The 19,802-nt window shown below is 42.1% G+C and overlaps 2 protein-coding genes across 2 annotated transcripts in view; one reads left to right on the top strand and one right to left on the bottom strand.

The window, feature by feature from the left end:
* IL1RAPL2 (interleukin 1 receptor accessory protein like 2) overlaps positions 1-19,802 on the top strand; it is a 1,161,988-nt gene that overhangs the window by 737,212 nt on the left and 404,974 nt on the right. The gene's annotated exons all lie outside the window — the stretch shown is intronic.
* TEX13A (testis expressed 13A) lies at positions 3-13,122 on the bottom strand. The gene is made up of 3 exons (XM_064482858.1): positions 12,640-13,122; positions 12,329-12,517; positions 3-116 (listed from the first exon to the last, which is right to left on the bottom strand). The coding sequence occupies exons 1-3, from the start codon at positions 13,096-13,098 to the stop codon at positions 3-5; spliced, it is 762 nt and encodes a 253-aa protein (XP_064338928.1). The 5' UTR covers positions 13,099-13,122.

Consider the following 19,802-nt stretch of genomic DNA (forward strand, 5'->3'; position numbering starts at 1 on the left):
TGTCAGAGTTGCGGCTTTCGTTCTGCAGCTCGTCGACAAAGTCCTCGCTGGATTACCGTCACCTGCCCGATGCCCATTCCGATTACGCACGGTGTTCGGGCTCCTATAATGATTACCTGCGGACAGGTCAGATGCACTCTGGCGACTAGCGCCACTTGTAGGGCCATCCTGGGATGGGGCATCACAGGGAGGGAAGTCGAGGTGAGGTGGGGTAGGGTGCAGACCCAGGTTATAACCGCTGGCCCATACTTACCCTGTTTGCGATTTTTCATCCCCTCTACCATGTGGGCCTTCCCCAGGAAACGATCTTTTTGAATGTTCTGCAGTAATCTACTTTATTCCTTCGCCTCAGTAGCAAATCTTGCTACTGGCTTTAGATCTGCGCTTCCCCTCTCCCCGGCCTCCCATCTCCCCAAGATGGGAATTTCTTTTATGTTTTTATTTTTTTCCTGGCTCCCTTTTATTTTTATGCGCGATATTTAGGTCGTCTGGATGGGGAAGCAACCTGCAGCTGAGGTTGGTGGCGCCTTTTTCTTTTTAGATGTGAGGGAGGCCAGCAAAGAGTTAGCCTAACCATTTCCTATGCGCCAAGCTGTGCCAGCAGTCCAGGGGGCCCAGACTTTGTCCCTCTGTAGACTGTGTTGAGACTGAGTTCCTGTTGGGACAGTCAGTTGGAGTATGTCCAAATCCCTACAGACCCCTGATGTTCTCGCTGATGCTGAGCAGCACAGTCCCACTTCCCCATCTCCCCAAATAGGTGGTGTTAGAAAACCTTATATTTTTCCCCCTTTTGTATGGACTACAAATAAAACTTGGGGCAATTTGCAGTTTGGAAAAAAAAAAAAAGAAAGTAAGAATTGATTTCAAATAATCATTGATGAGCTAGTTGACACTGGTGTGTGTGTGTGTGTGTGTGTGTGTGTGTGTGTGTGTGTGTGTGTGTGTGTGTGTGTATGAATTTCCATCCCTTGTATCATTACGCAAAGTTCAGTGATTTTCCGTTTTATGGTTATTTTGCTCATATCAAGGTTTCAGCCTACTCCAGGAGTTGCAAATTTGGTCTTTTCAGTGTCCCAAGAAGGTAATACAATGATTGTGGCAGGCAATCTGAAACATTTTGGAAGGCTCAAGGCTGTAGCAATCCACTCTTGTTATATAATTGTCATGTATTCTACTCTTGCCACCACCTCTCGCTCACTCTATACCACAGTTCTGATACTCTATTTACCCCACCCAGAGCTGTAGCTCATTGATCCCACAGTTTTTTTCACTATCCATTGCACTCTTCTTACCTCGCATACTTTAAATTCGATGATCAATCAGTTTAATCACTCCTATATATATACCCTCTTGATTCCCTAGAACCCTTTCCCCCTTCATCTTGCTCACTTGTGAAAATCACAACACTGTTTAAACCCAACTCTCCATCTATGCTTGTACATGTATCCTTGCAGCTGAACTTTTTACTGTAGGAAAACATAACAGCATTGACTGGTCTTACTTTAAATTCATCATCATGACTTATGTCTTCTTGGACCGTTCAGTCTCCTGTCCTCCTAGATGACTATTTCGTATCTTCTCTCCTTCAGCTTCCAACATATCCTCCCCTTATTTCTCACTGTGTTGTAAAAGAATTGAGGCAATTAGGAGAGAACTTCTACTCCCTTGCTGGCATCTGTGCCTACATATTCTACCTTCAATTTTGTTACCACTGATCAACTAGCCTTGCTCCTATGTAAGGTCAATCACTTCACTTGTACAGTAGATCCTATCCCAATTTGCCTATTCAAGGATATCACCTGAGCAGTTCTCCCATTTCTCTCCTATTTCTGCTGAAACATGTCCATCAGCGTGCACATGGGTCAATATCTATACCTTTAACTCCACTTGCCCTGCCAGCCATTGCCACCATTTTCTTGCTTCCATTTGTATCAAAATTCAGAGAAGCTGTTGTCTGCACTCACAGTCTTGAGCTCCTCTCTGCTAATTCTCTTTTAAATCCATTTCAGTCAGAATTTTACCTTCACCACTCCACCAGACCTGCTCTTACCAAAGTCTCCAATGACTGCGACAGTACTAAATCCAATAGTCAGGTCAGTGTTCACTCATCCTTTTACATGGTCAGCACATTTGGCACAGGTGATCACCCCTACTTTCTTTAACTGAGTTTCAGAGAATCACACTTTCCTAGTTTTCCTCCTACTGCACTGGTTACCCTTTCCAAAGTTCCTTTGCTGACTCCTCATATTCCTCCTCACCTCTTAATGTCAGAAGGCCTTGGGGCTTGGTCCTTAGTATTATTCATCTCTCGCCACTCTCCTTCCCTCCGTGATCTGTTTATACAGTCTTATAGTTTTTTATACCATCTGTACACTGGGAACTACAACACGTATACCTTCCAGCCTAGATCTCTCTCCTCAAACACAGACTTTTTTATCCTACTGACTTATCAGCATCTCTACTTGTGTCAAAGTCAGTATATCCAAAACCGAACTCCTGATCTTCCTTCTATTTTATCATGGGTTCCTAGAAAATAAACCATCAGGCAAAAGCTAATGTGTATTTTGGAATATAATCCCAGGGAAACAGGAGTGAATGAAAAAGGAAGTGAGGCAGGGGAGAAGGAAGGATATTTGAACATGTTTGATCCAGAAGGAGAAATAGAGAATAATTTCTCTCTCAGCTCCCATCTCCCATTGGTCAAGGGTTCTTCCATAGGATGTTAACCCCACTGAACTTTGGGGGCACAGTTTGTGCCTTCCACACCACTGCTGTTCTAAGCCCCGATCTCTTACCTCTACTGTTACAATAAACTCCTAATTGGATTTTCTGCTTTCCCACATGTCTCCCTTCAGGCTATTCTTAACATAGTAGTCAGAGTGCTCTTTTTAAAACATAAATCATATAGGTCTGTGTTCTGCTCAGGACCTTCTGATGGCTTCCCATTTCATTTGGAATAAAAGCTAAGTCCTTACAGGGGATTCCAAGGCCCTAGGTGACCTAGTCGCTGGCACCACTCTAACTTACTACTGCTTTTCCATTTGTCTCTCCTGTGCTCACTCTGCTCCAGCCACTCTGATTTCCTTGCTGTTTCTGAAACATGACAGGTATACTCCAGCCTTAGGATCTTTGCACTGGCTGTTCCCTTTGTCCGGAATGCTTCCCTCTCCTATATTCACATGGCCAACTCCCTTATTTCCTTCAGTTGTGCAACCTCCTCTATTCTAATCTTACCAGTGACTCTTCTTTGACTACCTTATTCATAATCTTTAAGATTCTCTTTCAGTCAGTCTCTATCTCCTGTACTAATACTGCTTACCTTCCTCTAATTTTTCTGTTTCCATGGTGATTATAACCTATTATTGTATATAATATATATAATTTATATACTTATCATATTTTTTAATTGTCTATCTCCCCATGCTAGAATGTAAGCTCTATAAGGACAGGGGTAGTTATTTATTTATCTCACTGATACATCTCAAGGGCCTAGAACTGTGTATGGCACATAGCAGATGCTAAGTAAAGAATTATTGAATGTATAAATGAACTGTTTTTCAGTTTAAGTCAGGTAGCTGCCTGACAGATCCAAATTATTGTTACCATATAGGAATACAGGCCCAAGTATTGCCAGTTCTGATCTTTTGAAGAAGAACTTGAAATATTTATGTGAAATTTCTCAATTTTTCACATTTTCTGGCTTCCCCCCCCAAAGTCCCTACTTACTTTCAACCAGTAGAATCACAGCTTGCAAACTCTGAACTACGAGGTTCTGACTCCAGCATTAACCTAGGGAGTGACTGCACGTTACGGCTGTGTGAACTGTGCCTTGCTTTTCTTACCTGGAAAATGAAGATAAGTTGTTTATTCAGTTTAAGGTATTTTGAACACTTGTTTTAGGTGTTTGGTGTATAGCATTGAACAACACAGATTAAAGTTCCTACTCTCCTGGAACGTACCTTCTAGAGTAGGGGAAACAGACAAATAACAAGTAAATTCACAAGACTATGTTGAGTAATGTGTATGGTGAGAAGAAAAAAAGGGTCACGTTTTGGGAGTAACTGGAAAGCTATTTTTGGTTGAGTGGTCAAGAAGGGCCTCCCAGAGAAAGGAACTTATAAGCTGATACATGCATGAGAGGAAGGAACCAGCCTCAGGAAGGTCTGCAGGATCAGTGTTCCAGTCAGAGTGAATAGCACGTGCAAAGGTCCTGAAACAGAACAGACTTTTATATTCAAGGAAGCTAAAGAAGGCTAGTCTAGATGGAGTATAGTGAGCTGGTGAAAATGGCATTGACTGAGGCTCTAGAGGCAGACAGAGGCCAGATCCTGTTGCATATTGTGGGCCAGGATAAGAAATTGATTTTTATTAGTAATCAGAGGCAAATGGAGAGTGCTGTATTTTGTCTGTTTTTGTTTGTTTGTTTGAAGCTGGGGAGTAACATGATCAAATTTTCATTTTAAAAAGATGACTCTGGCTGCCCTGGTTAGAAGAGATTGTAGGGAGACAAACAAGGAGACCAAGTTGGGAAGCAAGAGCATGAGTTGAGCAGGTATGTGATGGTAAGCTTGGACTGGGGTGGTGGCTTGGAGATGGGAAGAAGTGAATGCATTCTAGATATGTATTGAAGGATGAGTGCCAGGACATACTGAGGCACTGGATGTGAAAAATGAGAGAAAGAGCTGAATAAAGTATGATTCCTATGTTCTGGACTTAAATAATTGAGTGAATCATGGTGCTATTAACTGAGAAAGAGAAGACCTGGAGAGGAGCAGGCATCTACCTCAGGGAGTGCTGGCAAGCACTCAGCACCTACGCTGACACAGAGTAAGCACTCAACACAGTATCCCTTATTTCTGCTTTTATTACCACTACCACTATTGCTACTAGCTATGATTTTTTTTTAGCCCTCATTATATAGCAAACCTTGTGATAATCTTCAATAACCCTATGAGGTAGGTCATGTTATTAAAGAAGATAAAACTGATACTCATAAAGGTTAAAGAACTGCTCAGTGATACACGGCTAGTAAAGATTGGAGCTGAGACATGGACCCAGGTCTGTTTAGTTCATGTACATAATCAATTTTCTCTACTGTCCATTCGTTTATTACCTATTTTTACTATTCTTTGTAGGTACCTATGTCTGTGTATCACAACAAATGAGATATGGTTAGTTCCTGCCTGTATAAAGTTCTGTGATTCTGTGTGTTTTCAGTTTCCACAGTGTACAGTATTATCTGGAGATGAGGATAGAATTCTATTGATTGAAGATGGACGACAGAAGGCAGTGAAATAGAGGTTCTAAATTCATGATAAGTGAGGATCAGGTTAAAGCAGGGATTTCCAGGGATAAAACCAGACTACTTGCATATGAAGTTTGAAACCCTTTGGGATCATATATCAGTTTCCAGATATTACACAGAAGTGCTTAAAAGTTGTTTCCTACCAAGAGAAGAGAGGGAGGAATCTTGTTGGAGGTTTGTCCTTAACCGGCTCTTTCTTTTTACCTGTTTACTCTGACTCCCAAACCTCTAAGATGTAAGATTCACGATGAATCTATTAGAGATGCATATATGTCGGTATATGACAGAGGGCTAGAATGAATATAATCAGATGTATAAATGCATGGTTTGGATTTTCAAGAACTCATTGCATGTAACTGCTTCCCTCTAGTCACCCTAAAGGTGGAATATTTCATAAAAGTAGAAAATTGGGAGTCCACTCCTTCCTAACTTAAGTTTTATTTTGTTTATTTTTAATAAAAGGGATATTTTCCAGCTGATAACATTTCAGGTCTCAGGTTTCTATTTTTCACTGAACAAATATTTATTGAGCACCTACTCTATAAAATGTACCAAAAAAAGGCAAAATCAAATGACAGGGCTCCTGCCTTCTAACAGATTTAAAGGGAAGTTAGGACATATGTACAAATTACACTCAAACAAGTATAACTCAAATAAAAGAGGATCCCGTGAGGCTCCGCATAGAATTGCATCCTAGGGAACAGGCCAGCAACTAAACATAATTTTAAAAGTTTAAATTTTTAAGTATTTACTGTAGTCCTTCAACAAACATCAAGGAGGATCCAATTTGTAACCCCCACCCCTGCAACATTTGAAATTATCTTTTTCCATTACTTTCATGCTCAATATTTCTTACATAAAACAGCTGCCCAGAGACCTCTGTTATCACTCCTTATTCTCATGCCCAACTAAAAAACAGCCTGGAATGAAGTGCTTGCAAGTTTGTTCCCGTTTTGTCCTTTTTCACTTTCTATCACTTTTTTTTTCTTGCAAGAAGCTCTGGTTCCCCTAATATAATTCAATTAGACTAGAATTGCTCCTTGCAATTTCTCAGCTCTTTCTGCCCATTATACCTATTCTGCAACGTCAAAGCCCAGGAACTGATCTGGCACACCAAGATTCTCCATAGAACTTGCTGGATTTGAAGAGACCCACGCAGCCAAAAAAAAAAGGATTATCTTTGGAAGGCAGCAAGAAGGGGAAAACTGTTAACACTAATTTATTGTCTTTTATTCTATCACATGTGAGAGAAAGTGAAAAGTGTTATAAGACAGAGATAGAATCATAGTAGAGAGTTAGGACAAATAGCTTTTGACTTATAGAATCATGGTATTTGAGATGGTTCTTGAGGATCTAAACAGGTGGCAATAGTAGAGGCCTTCCCAGGCAGATGAAGCAGTGTTTACAAGCAAGGAGGCAGTAAAAAAAAAAAACATATACTCTGTGCACAGAAAAACGAGAGGTCAGTGTGGCTGGAACCTGGCTTTATCAAGGCCTTTTTTCTGAATATGAACATGACAATAACTAACCCTTGCTCAATGGAGGTTTCAGATATATTTTTGGAATATGAGACTTTAAGACATGACCAGTTCTTTGAAAATAACCTTAAGGACACACCTAATGAGCATCTTAACATGCAGTCAGGTAATAACACTCATTTTCTAGCAGGTGATGTTTCTATGGAGAAAATGTGTATTTACAAGGGGTAAATTCCCTTATATGACTCTACCATTATTAACAAAGGAGATGCTGCTCAGCATTTTCCATCACAGCGTGCACTCCAACAAGTTTTCTCAGGGATGGAGATGAGTTCATACTGTGCCATCCCTACTCTCTCACTACTGTGAGGCGTGGTCCACCTTGGCAAGACAGCTGGTGAAGGTTCTATCTGTGGCTATGAAGTGGAGAAAAGCTAAGTAGGATGGTGATGTGTAGTTCCACTCCAGGGCCTTGATCTCATTAAAACAAGACCCAGGTTAACACTACTCTACACATGCTCATTTCCAGACCCGATCATACTCTTCAGTATTAAGGCAACATACCCTTATTTGGGGAGAGAGATGCCATATGCATTTTTTGTTTTTCAGTCCCATTACCCTACTCCCTCCCAACGCCTTCCTCTGACTCCCAATAAGGGAGAGTGGTTTGGCCAGATTTCATATTTACATTCATCTCTTTTACTCTCAGGCAAGATCTCTCTCTCTCTACCCCTATGTCTATGTAGCCTGCTCTCTCTCTGCACATGCGCGCTCTTGCTCACCCTCTCCTCCTTTTGTCCCTTTCTCTCTCCCTCCCTCTCTCCTCTCCTCTCTTCCTTTTTAACTGCATCTAAAATTTACCCCTGAACTACCCTCTCTCACAGTTCATATACACATAGAGCAGGTTTTCCATACATGTGGGTTGCTGACTTACTGGCTGTAACCCTCAGGTCACTAGGATCTGGGGATTTTTAATTTGGTCACATGAACCTTTTTCTTTTTGAGTATGTTAAGGTTTACCAATAGAAGCAGAAATAAATACCAAGAAGGAAATTATTATAAGATGATGGTCAAAGACTGATACTGAGAACACCAGTATTTTAAAGCATGGTGCAAAGTCACAGAAAATTATGATTTTTTTAAGGCATTTAGGGAAGTTTCCTACTAGGTAACGTTGTATAAGCACTCTGGCAAACTTTTGACTTTGACCTCACATGACATAAGATGAAAAGGCATTGAGGTTTCTAAATAAAATATGGCTTCTTTTTACTTGCCATTATTTTAATTATTTGCCATCTTATATTTACTATTTTTTTAATTTTATATTCTAATGAAGGTGCTGGGGATTGAACCCAGGACCTTGTGCATCCTAAGCAAGTGCTTCATCACTGGGCTATACCCTCCCCCGCCCACACCTACTTTCCATTATTTCAGAGGTAGATGTAGCCAAGTTTGACATCCCAGTATGTAGACATGCCGTTTGAAAGAGAGTGGTCAACAGAGACACAGTCCCTGGTCATTTCTTTTCACTACATCGCTTGCCATTATCTCAAATAGCAAGCCCAGAGAGGATCTCTACCATTTTTTAAAGATAAAAATCACTGACTTTGACCAAGACATTGGCACCTATGAAATTTCTATCCCCCTTTGCTTGCTCATTAAAGCTGGGTCTTTCTTCTAGCAACATCATTCTTTTAAGGCTGCCTTACTATTTAGCTGCTCCTCTCACTAAACATGCTAGCCCAAGGTTCAAGGCTAAGTCAGCTCACTTTCTGTTGGATTTGTTGAGGATATTTAGTGGTACAAGTGGAATTAATTTTAGTTGATTAAATCCTTTCCTTTGGACAGAGGGGAAAATAAACTTTAAGTTGGATGTAATAGATACAATCATGAAAATGTCAACATCTTCTCTTAATCTTACTAAACATAAAACCCAAATCCAGACAAACTGACTGAATCTTTTCCTGAAAAAAATAAGCTATGAAAACAATTTGTAATACAGAGTGTTGTGTCCGGTGCCCCTCCTGGAACTGCTCACCTTCCTTTTCAAGTGCTTCCCCTCAGCCTCCCACTGCAGGGCCCTTTGGTTTCTTTCAGTTAGGCCCAGTTGGGCCCTCTGTACAATTAAATTATCTTTTCTTTCCCCTCTCCCACTCCCCATGCATGGAAGTTATTCCTAAATATGCCATTGTCCAGAAACCTCTACCCCCACCTAGACCTTCCATCCTTACTCACTCTTGGGTGCCTTGTCTAAGGGACATCCAGGCAGGCCCCTTAGTTTCCTACCCTCTTGGGACACAGATCAGTGTCTGCTCTCCTCTCCTCCAGTCCCAAAGGAAGAGGTGGCCTTTCCAAACCTACCCAAGCCAGTAAATTTATTTCCTTTTATTTTTTGTATACTTGTGAACATTTGATTATTTTATTTTCTTAACACTTAAGTATATAAAGTAAAAGCTTTCTATCTTACTGCCCCTACCCTATTCTATTTTTCTGGAAAAAAAAAAGTTTTTTTCCAGAACATTTCTGTGCTTACATAAATCCGTAATAGAACGCAAAATGAATCTATATATCTACATATCGTACATACACACACTTACAGAATAATTTGGGGAGGGATTTTGTTACACAGAAAACACAATTGGCCGTCATATTCTTTCCATTGAACAGTACAGTAGACACGCCTCCAGTACAGTGTGCCAGTTCTATTTAATTCTTTTACATATTTCTTGTGTTTTTAAGCTTTCTGCTGCTATCTCCTTCCCCATGGCCCAAGTTTCTTCCATATTCAAAAGGGCCCTCTCTTAACCCTGTGTCCTACCTCACTCCTTCCTTTCACAGTCAAAGGTCCTTGGAGAAGAGCCCCCCTCAATGACTACACTTCCTCACTTCCGCTCACACCACAGTCCTTGCGGTCAGGCTTCCCCTCATCCTTAGATCCACTCAAAGATCAGAAGTGACCGCCAGACACCTCCCGTCTTAGGCTCCCCTCTACTGCAGCCCTAGGCACTGCTGAACACTTGGAGCTCTCCCCGGTTCTGACTGCTCCTAAGTACCTCATTGCCTCCGTGGTTCCCAACCAAGGCCAATTTTGCCCTCTAGTGGACATAGGGCAACATGTGGAGACATTTTTGGTTGTCACAGTTTTCTTGGTGGGGTGGGGTGGGGTGGGGTGGGGTATGCTACTGGTACCTAGTGAGTAGAGACCAGGGATTCTACCAAACATCGTACAATTCACAGGAAAGCCCCCTGCAATGAGATATCTGGCCCCAACTGTCAGGAGTGCTGAAGCTGTGAAATCCTACCCGACAGGGATGGAAACAGTCCTAAGAACATTTCTCACAAGTGCAGGCCTTTAATAACCAGCTAGGGATCTGCACCCAAATTCTGATAACGATTATCCGTATCAGCTCCCACAGGAGACAACCCAGAGTCACATCCCGCTACTACAGAAATGTTCGAGGGCCATGAAAGCTTGTCTCTAGGTTCACAGTCCCCAGTCAATCAGGGCTCCTCCGGTTGTGTCTCAGTCTGGTCCAGGTGTGAGTCCTCACCATCCTTCCTCCTGTAGGCTAAACCATACATTTAGCTCCCTCCAGCGCAGCTTATAGTCATCAGAGGAGGGAGATGCAGACCATCCTCCCCCTCCCCCTTGCGTCCCCTCCCTCTGGAAACTGATTTCCCATTGGAGTATGTTCTATTCTTCATATCTGAATTCGTTAGGAGTTTTGTAGTCAGATTCCCCTCCGACTACTATCCTGGTGATGGGCTGGGGGAGAGAAACTCTCAGGATGGCACCATCCTTTGGTCAGTGGTCTAGACCAGCAGACCCTCCAGGCACTGTCAGTTGCCGACTCACCTCCTTGGCAGTGGCATGAGTTCCCTGTTCAGATCTGATTGTCCCCAGTTCTGCCCACTGGGGACTAGGGAGGATTCTCTTTCATGGGGCTGAGAAGCCACAACAGTCCTCGCTTCCAGCTGGTGCTGACATCCTCTGTACGCAGCCTGGAGGGATTCCCTTAGGGGTGGCAAATTTCTGCCGTGTTGTAAACCCGGGGTTAACCCCGGACCTGCTTTGATGGTTTCTCATATCACTGCTCAGAACATGAACGAGCTTCCAGTCTATTTCATTCCTGCAGACTCTTGGGATGCAGGAATCCCCACTACCCATCACTCCCTGATGCACCTTTTCAGCCAGTTCCAACATTTTATTTGATGGTCTGTGGTTTACAACAGCTCTTCTGGTGCCATTTCCTGCTTGGGAATAATCTGGTTGCCCAGAACAAGAACCCACTTAAGTTAGCTTAAAGAAAACGGGGTCTGTGTAAAGTAGATTTGCACTCAGCATAATTGCAGGAAGTGGAAAAGTAGTCTGCCACCACACAGTCAGTCGCTGGGGTCACAGGATCAATTCCTCTCTGCTTCTATGTTCCTGTCTGCTCCCTGGGGCTCACACTGTCATCCTCTAAGACACTTGGCCTCTGTAAAGCACACGGTTTTGCTCCTGCACAGCCAGGGCCAGATCTCGGTGTCCATGGCTCTGCCCTTGATCCAGACTCCAAAAGACCCACTGCTTCACTACCCAACACCATCCTGGCTATGGAATCTGCCTCTCTGTTCAGACCCTAGTGTGAGAGTCTGTTTGGCTCAGGATGGATCAGATGTCCATTCCTGCTCCAATCATCTACTGTCTAGTTGGGAGAAAGGTGGGGTGTTATATACATGGCTGCCCAGGTCCACCAGATACCAGGGTTGGGAAGAGACACATACAAACAGAAGCTGCAGCAGTTCTAGGGTGTCAAATGCTAGTGCTCTGGAACACAAAGGCGGTCATCAAAACATGTCTTTCTTGGTCAGTCTACACCCACCACACCTCCCACCCACTCCCCTAGCCCCATTCTCCCACCCTTCCCCTCCCCCCGAGCCCCCTCTCCCACTTTTCCCCCCTCCCTCTGAAAGTTGAGTTCCCACTGGGAATATATTTATTTTCTGTTTCACATTTCTGAGTTCACTGAGGGCTCTGCAGCCAGATACCCCTCCCACAGCGGAAGCAAGTTTCCCTCCGTGAAAAATTCACAGCTTTACACCAAGGGCAGTCCCAATCTCCTGGCCTGCGAAACACTGGTTGTCTCCTCTGCGGATAGGGATCAGAGTCTCTCCTGTCTCTTTGGGGTTCTCGAGGGTCTATTCCCAGGGCCCCCATATTAGCCCACAAGCTAACATCAGAGGGTCCCCAGTGGGGAGAGGTCTGAGGTAGAGCTCCTGCTGTGAATGTTTCTGCTAGTGGGGATGTTGTAGGTGGAGATGGTATGGGTGTGTCTGGAAAGGGGGATAAGGGGCATGAGTATGAATATGTGAATGAGGCAGGCAGCTGGACAGGAAGCAGTTCCTGTGAGACTGTGGACCTAGACTTTTTTGCCCCAGATAAATAAACCATGGGTGTTTCCAGTGACCTTAGATTTCCCTCCCTCTGCCTGCTAGAGGTGTAACTTTTCTGGTCCGCAGCTCCGAGGAGCTGCATAAGGTCTTCACCCAGTTTCTCCATTGCCTCTGCATCGTCTGTATCCTCCTCATCCTCCTGTCTTCCTCCTCCTCCTCCTCCTGTGGCGCCAGAAGCAGAAGCACTAGTAGCTGTGGCTTCCGCCTTCTCTTCCACCTCACCTGCTCCTGTGCCAGCCCCAGTAGCAGTGGCCAGGCCTGGCCCCTCTGCGACCCGCTCCCGCAGAGGCCCCAGCTCCTGGAAGGAGGTGGGCAGAGTTGAGACATGTTCTGAAGGCGGGGTGGGGGCAGGGGTAGGGGGTTGGGGGCAGGGGGTGGGGGCAGGGGCAGGGGGGTGGGACCAAATCGGGATAATCTTACTGTCTGGAAGAGCTTCCACCTCAGCAGGTCCCTTTCTTTCCGCATCTCTGCCAGGCTGGCCTGGGCCAGCCGCAGCTGGGCGGCCGCCTCCTTACGCTCCACCTCCCGCTGCGCCGTGAGCAACTTCAGGTCTGAGGCCAAGGCCTGCGCGGCTGACTTTTGCAGTCTTGTGAAGTCATGCAGGCACTGCACCCTGCACTCATTTAACTGGTTCTGCCTGTGGGCAAAGCGCATGCCCAGGGCCAGGCTGCCCCAGGCACAGGCCTCTTTGGCCTCGCTGGACACCTCAGTGTCCTCCAGGATGGCATTGAGCTTGGCCTCCACCTCCTCCCAGGACAGGGACGTATTCTCGAGGTAGAACTCAGGGCCTTTTGCGTGCCTGGCCATCTTCTCGTTGATGAAGGCCACCACCTTGCCATGCTGGAACCCACCACTGAGGTCCTCGGGTTTCAAGGCCATGATGGCTGAGGGCCTTTGGGGCTTGGCTGGCCCTGCGGAGAGGAATCAGCCAGTTGTCCACCCCCCAATCTTCTCATCTCTGCTTCCTCTCCCCTTCCCGCTTCATAGTTTTGTAAAGAACAAGAACCCCTGACTGGCTTGCCCGCCCCGGACACCTCCCACCAGGCCTTACCAACCTGTCAGGGGGGATGCAGCACAAACACGCCCGTCTACCACGCCCAGAGAGAGGGGACCTCTTTCACTCAGACGGCTCTGACGAAAGAGAGCCTCCCGCCGACCCTTCCAGGCTTTTCCCTTGGGACTGTACCAACTTCCAGAAACATTAGGGGTGGGAAGGGTACACGAGGGACACTCCCCCCTCCCCTCGACATAAGGGAACCCGCTACACTGTTGAAAGCCTTTGAAGGCGGGAGGGAACAGTAGCGGTAAGAAAAGACTTAGAACCAAGAAAGCGAAGCGCTTGTAATCAAATACAAAAAAATCCCTCCCCACCCCCGCAGTAATGGTTTGTCCCACCCAGGGGGCGCGCCTCTCCTATACATGGAATATTCTAGAACTGAAACAGCCCCAACGTCTCAGTGGCTTCTGGCGCCCCCTTCCCTCCAGGAAGATTCTGTAGCTCCTGTTTTAGACACTGCTCAATTCTGATACATGGTCAGTAAACTTATTCTTTAAAGGGCCAGAGAGTAATTAAGACTTTGTAGGCAACTAGTTGTAGCACAAAAGCGGATATAAGTAATATTTGAAGAAGTGCCTATGTTCCAACAAAACTTTGTTTACGATAACAGGCAGCTGGCAGGATTTGGTCTGTAGTTTGCCAAGTCCTGATCTAGATTCATATTTCCTATGTGTCCCAAAGACATCCCAAATCCAAATATTCATAACTCAGCCTCCCCCACCCACCAAAGTTTCTCCTCCTGTATCCCTGTGTTGTTCAGTATAGAAACCTCAAAATCATCAACACCACCTCTCTTTAATAACAATTGAAGCAATTGCCAAGTCTTGTTGCTGCTACCTCAGGAACTTCTTTGACATCCCTTCCCGTTTAGGGAATGCCCATGTCGCTTTTTAAGTCATCACTCTGACTTTACTCTCTTTCTAATTTCTAATCTCTTCCTCATCTTTCTTATGATCATGTTAACTCTCAAGCTTAAAAATATTTGATGGCTTCTTGTGACACATTATTTGGGCTGACATTAAGAGTCTCATCCTAGACCACCTTTCTAATTTAACTTTCTACATTCTCTTCTCTCCCATCATTTCCGTGCCCAAAGCACTAGCCATGCGGAGATACATTATTGTAGGTTTTAATTTATATTTCTGTCTGAAAAAGCAGACATTCCTTATTTGATATATGAGCATTATATTCTATTCTATGAACTACATTGTAAAAGACAACATGGGGGGGAGGGTATAGCTCAGTGGTAGAGTGCACACTTAGCATGCATGAGGCCCTGGGTTCAATCCTCAGTACCTCCATTTAAATAAATAAACCTAATTGCCCCCTAAATAAATAAATAAGAAAAAGACAACATTTATTCTTTAAGAGTCTTATGTCCGATAATAATAAATCAGGCATTAAAGTATTACCTAAGGAAGTGGTTAAATACCAGAGGTATAAATCCCACTGTTTTAACTCTCTTTTAAACTGTTATCTTGTGTCTTCTTTCCATTTCAATTTGTGTATTTTATTTATCAGCCCTCAGTTGGAAGGGTTCATGTTTTCACTTGTTCCAGAGTGACTTCTGTAGAAAGAGCATTCAAAACATAATGTAGAAATTGAAATGGTGAGGAAGGAGGGGAGATACTGGAGTCAGGGAGACTCATTAGGGGAAATGCCACAATAATTCAAAATACAATCTAAGGCAGTCGAATTTGGGATGGAGAGGCACTTTTAATGAGCTTTTCGGTAGGTAGGATTCATAGGGATGTCAGGGTCAGGGGTAAGAGAATGAGTAGGGTAAGTCCCAGTTTTCTGCTATAGGGAACTAAGTAGATAGTGATACTATATACTTATATGGAGATTGAAGGAGAAACTGGGGTGAGTTCACCTTTAGATGCATTGATATTGAGATACCTGTGGAGCATCCCAGTAGAGATACCCCACAGACAGCTGGATGTATGAGTCTAGAGCTTAGGAGAGACATCAGGACTGGAGATGGAGTATTGAGAAGTTAGGTTCAGAGCAGTGGCTAAAATAACCTAGGGAGAGGGTATAGAACAAGAGGAGCAGAGTGTCTAGGATCTTTCGATCCCTGACTTGTCTCCATCAACCTCTTCCTTTCTGCCGCTGTCCACCCTCACTGACAGTTTTATAGCTGACCTGCGTACTCCTTTGCCTTCTCTTCTTCTAGCCTCAAAACTTCTTTTACTCTACCTTTTTTATTCCTCCTATATAACATTTTAAACATGGACTCCAGCTTGTGATCACTTGTCTCTATATGCTACCATCCTTCCATTTCTGCTTGTAAACACTTTTGTAGAACTAAAAGTAAATCATTTGTTTGGCCAAAGGATTAGAGGAGGGAGAAAATGAAGACAGGGAAACCTGTTAAGATCCTGCTTTAGTCGTGCAGGTAAAACACGATTAGGGCTTGAACTGTGGCGGGAACTAGATACCAGTTAAGGAGAGAATTTTGAAACAGAACTGAACACAACTTGTTAACCAGTTTTATAAGGGAAGTGAGTATGGAGAGGTGGAGTGGAGGATGATTTTGATGCACCTGACTTGAGAAACTAGATAGTGTGATTAGTGATGCTTCTAATCATGATGGATAATATAGGAGGAATAACAGACTGTATGGGAGAGCTACTAAGTTCAGTTTGTGACTGATAAGTGCTTTCATGACAATAGTATAGAATCATAGTTAGATGGCTGTACTGGGCTGGAACTTAGGGAGGACAGAAACAGAGAAAAATACTGTAGACTTGGATGTTTTCAGCACTTGTTTGTGGTTGGAGTCCGGTGCTTGAACAAAATGTCTGGAGATGAAGATTGGAGGGGGAGAAGAAAAACATCAGGAAGCAAACAAAATAGAGGAAGGAATCATGAGGCCTAAGGGAAGATGGCCAAGATTTTGGAGCTAGGTCAGGGAAGAAAAGCCAGTAATAGAGTTACAAGGAGTGGTCAGAGAAGTAGACAATCGTAGTGAGAAAGAAGTAAGGTGAGATTAGAATGTTGAAGGATAAGTTTCAAATAATGCACTGAGATAAGATAGGATGAAGGTGAACAGGAGGTCATTAGATTTGGTTAGTAATATATCCTTGAGTCTAGAGATAGAAATTCAATAGAATGATGGGGCAGAAGCCAGATGTTAGTGTCATAGAGTCCAGTTTGATTCAAGTCCCTGAGTTGACCTTTTCTCTGACTGCATCATGAAGCGTAAGTAATTACATTTGAATAATCCTGGGTTGGCGAGTATCAGTGTTGTGCCAACGGCTTAGTGTTCATTTTAGCAGGAGAGAACAGTTAATAAAGTATTCTCTGTTCATACTTCCAATATATCCTTGTTGTTTGTTAACCATGTTTCTGCTTAATGGGAAAAAATGTACATAAACTCAAACCTTTTATATTAACATTCTTATAGATTAGAGATATCATCCATGAAAGATGCCATTCTTTATTAAAAACAAACTAAAAAACAAAAAGTCCTGAATTCCTCACAACTCAAAGACTATCTGCTTATAGACTAAAAAGGTGAAAAGTAAGTTATTCAAAACATCCTGTGTTTTCTCAACTTCTTAAAATGCAGATCTTTGTGATTGTATTAAGTTTACATTTGCTTTTCAGTGTATAGAAGCGGCATGGCACATAGCAGGTGCTCAATAAATGCCATTTGAATGTATCTAAAAAGTTGTGGCTCTTTGTAAAATAATGTTAAGAAATTGGTCAGAGCTTTGGCTCACCTGGTCTCTTTTTAGAAAATATTTTATTTTTAGAGAAGTTTTAGGTTCATAATAGAATTGAGAGGAAGGTACAGAGATTTCCCATGTACCTCCTTCCCATACACGTGCATGTGCCATTATCAAAATCCCCCAGAGTGGAACATTTGTCACAATTGATTAACCTAACATTTGTCACAATTGATTAACCTATGCTGACATATCACTATCACTCAAAGTCCATAGTTTTCATTGTGGTTCACTCTTGGTCTTGTACATTCTATGGGATTAGACAAATGTATAATGACATGTATCCACCATTATATTATCAGAGTATTTTCCCTGCCCTAAAAATCCTGTGTGGTCCACCTAGTCATCCCTCCCCCCAATCCATGAAGATCTTTTTTTATTGTTGCTATAGATTTGCCTTTTCCACGAGGCCATATAGTTAGACTCCTATAGTATGTAGCTTTTTTGGATTGGCTTCTTTTTCTTACTAATATATATGGTTCCTCCATGTCTGTTCATGGCTTGAAAGCTCATTTTTTTTTAGCACTAAATAATATGCCATTGTCTAGATGTGCCACAGTTAATTTATCCATTCATTTACTGAAGGACCTCTTGATTGCTTCCAAGTTTTGGTAATTATGAACAAAACTGCTGTAAATGTCTATGTGCAAGTTTTTGTGTGGACATAATTTTTCCACTCCTTTGGATAGATAGCAAAGAATACGAAAGCTAGATCATATGGTAAGGTTATGTTTTGTTTTGTAAGAAAATGTCAAACTGTCTTGCAAAGTGGCTATGCCATTTTGCATTCCCACCATTAATGAATGAGAGTTCCTGTTGATCTTCGTGCCCACCAGCATTTGGTGTCGTCACTGTTCTGAATTTTGGCTATTCTGATAGGTGTGTGTAATATCTCATTGTTTTAATTTGCATTTCCCTGTTGACATATGATGTACATATTTTCAAATTCTTATTTGCTATCTGTATATCTTCTTTGCTGAGGTGTCTGTTAAGGTCTTTGACTCATTTTTAAGTTGGGTTATTTGTTTTATTATTGTTAAGTTTTAAGTGTTCTTTGCATATTTTGGATAACTGCCCTTTACTTGTGTCTTCTGCAAATATTTTCTCCCCGTCTGTGGCTTGTTTTCGAATTCTTTTGATATTGTCTCTTGCAGAGCGGAAGTTTTTCATTTTAATGAAGTCCAACTTAATTATTTCTTTCACAGATCCTTCCTTCGATGTTGTAACTTAAAAAATTATTGTCATAGCCAGTGTCATCTAACTTTTCTCCTTTGTTGTCTTCTAGGAGTTTTTATAGTTTTGTACTTTAAATTTAGGTCTGTGATCCATTTTGAGTTTCTTTGTGATGGGTATAAAGATCTGTGTCTAGATTCATTTTTTGCACGTGGATGTCCAGTTGTTTTAGTACTATTTGTTGCAAAGACTGTCTTTGCTCCGCTCCATTGTATTGCACTTCTTTGTCAAGGATCAGTCGACTATATTTATGGGGCTTTATTTCCAGGCTCAATATTCTATTCCATTGATCCATTTGTCTACTTTTTTTGCTAGTATCACAATGTCTTAATTACTGTAGGTTTCTAGTAGGTCTTGAAGTCAGGTAGTGTCAATCCTCCAACTTTGTTCTTTTCAGTTTTGTAGTTATTCTTATATAGACCTTGTACATATTTTGTTAGAAATATATTTAAGTTTTTCATTTTGGGGGTTTTGAATGTAAATGAGATTGCATTTTTAATTTTAAATTTAAAACTTGTTCATTGCTGGCATATAGGAAAGCAGTTGACTTCTGTGTATTAACATTATATCCTGCTACCTTGCTATAATTGCTTATTTGTTCCAGGTTTTTTTTTCCCAATTCTTTCAGATTTTCTACATTAAAAATCATGTCATCTATGAACAAAGATGATTTTATTTATTTATTTATTTATTTCAAATCTATATACATTTTATTTCCCTTTTTTTGTCTATTGCATTAACTAGGACTTCCAGTATGATGCTGAAATGCAGTGGTGAGAGAGTACATACTTCCCTTATTCCTGATTGTAGTGGGAAAGCTTCTAGTTTTTCACCACTAAGAATGACATTTGCTGTAGGCTTTTTGTAGATACTCTTTATCAACTTAAAGGATTTTCCCTCTAGTCCTAGTTTACTGAGAGTTTTTGTTATGAATGAGCTTCAGATTTTGTCAAATGCTTTTTCTGAGTTCTGATATGATCATGTGATTTTTCTCCTTTAACCTGTTGATGTGATAGACTGCATTGATTGCTTTTTGAATGTTGAACCAGCTTTCCATACCTGGGATAAATCCCACTTGGTTGTGGTGTATAATTCTCTTTATACATTCCTGGATTTGATCTGCTGATATTTTGCTGAGGATTTTGCATCTATGTTCATGAGAGATATTGGTATGTTTTTTTCTTTTAACATTTTTAGTTTTGTTATTAGGGTAATCATAGCCACATAAAATGAGTTAGAAATTGTTCCCTCTGCTTCTTTCTTCTGAAAGAGATTATAGAGAATTGGTATAATTTGTTTCTAAAATATTTGATAGAATTGACCAGAGAATCCATTTGGGCCTGGTGCATTCTGTTTTGGAACTTTATTAATTATTAATTCAATTTCTTTGATAGTTATAGGTTTGTTCATGTTGTCTGTTTCTTCTTGTGTGAGAGTTGGCAGATTGTGCCTTTCAAAAACTTGGTCCTTTTCATCTAGGTTATCAAATTTGTGGGCATAGAGTTGTTCATAGTATTCCTTTATTAGCCTTTTAATATCCATGGGATTTGTAGTGACAC

The sequence above is a fragment of the Camelus dromedarius genome, chromosome X (assembly GCF_036321535.1).
Source record: "Camelus dromedarius isolate mCamDro1 chromosome X, mCamDro1.pat, whole genome shotgun sequence".
Lineage (NCBI taxonomy): Eukaryota > Metazoa > Chordata > Mammalia > Artiodactyla > Camelidae > Camelus > Camelus dromedarius.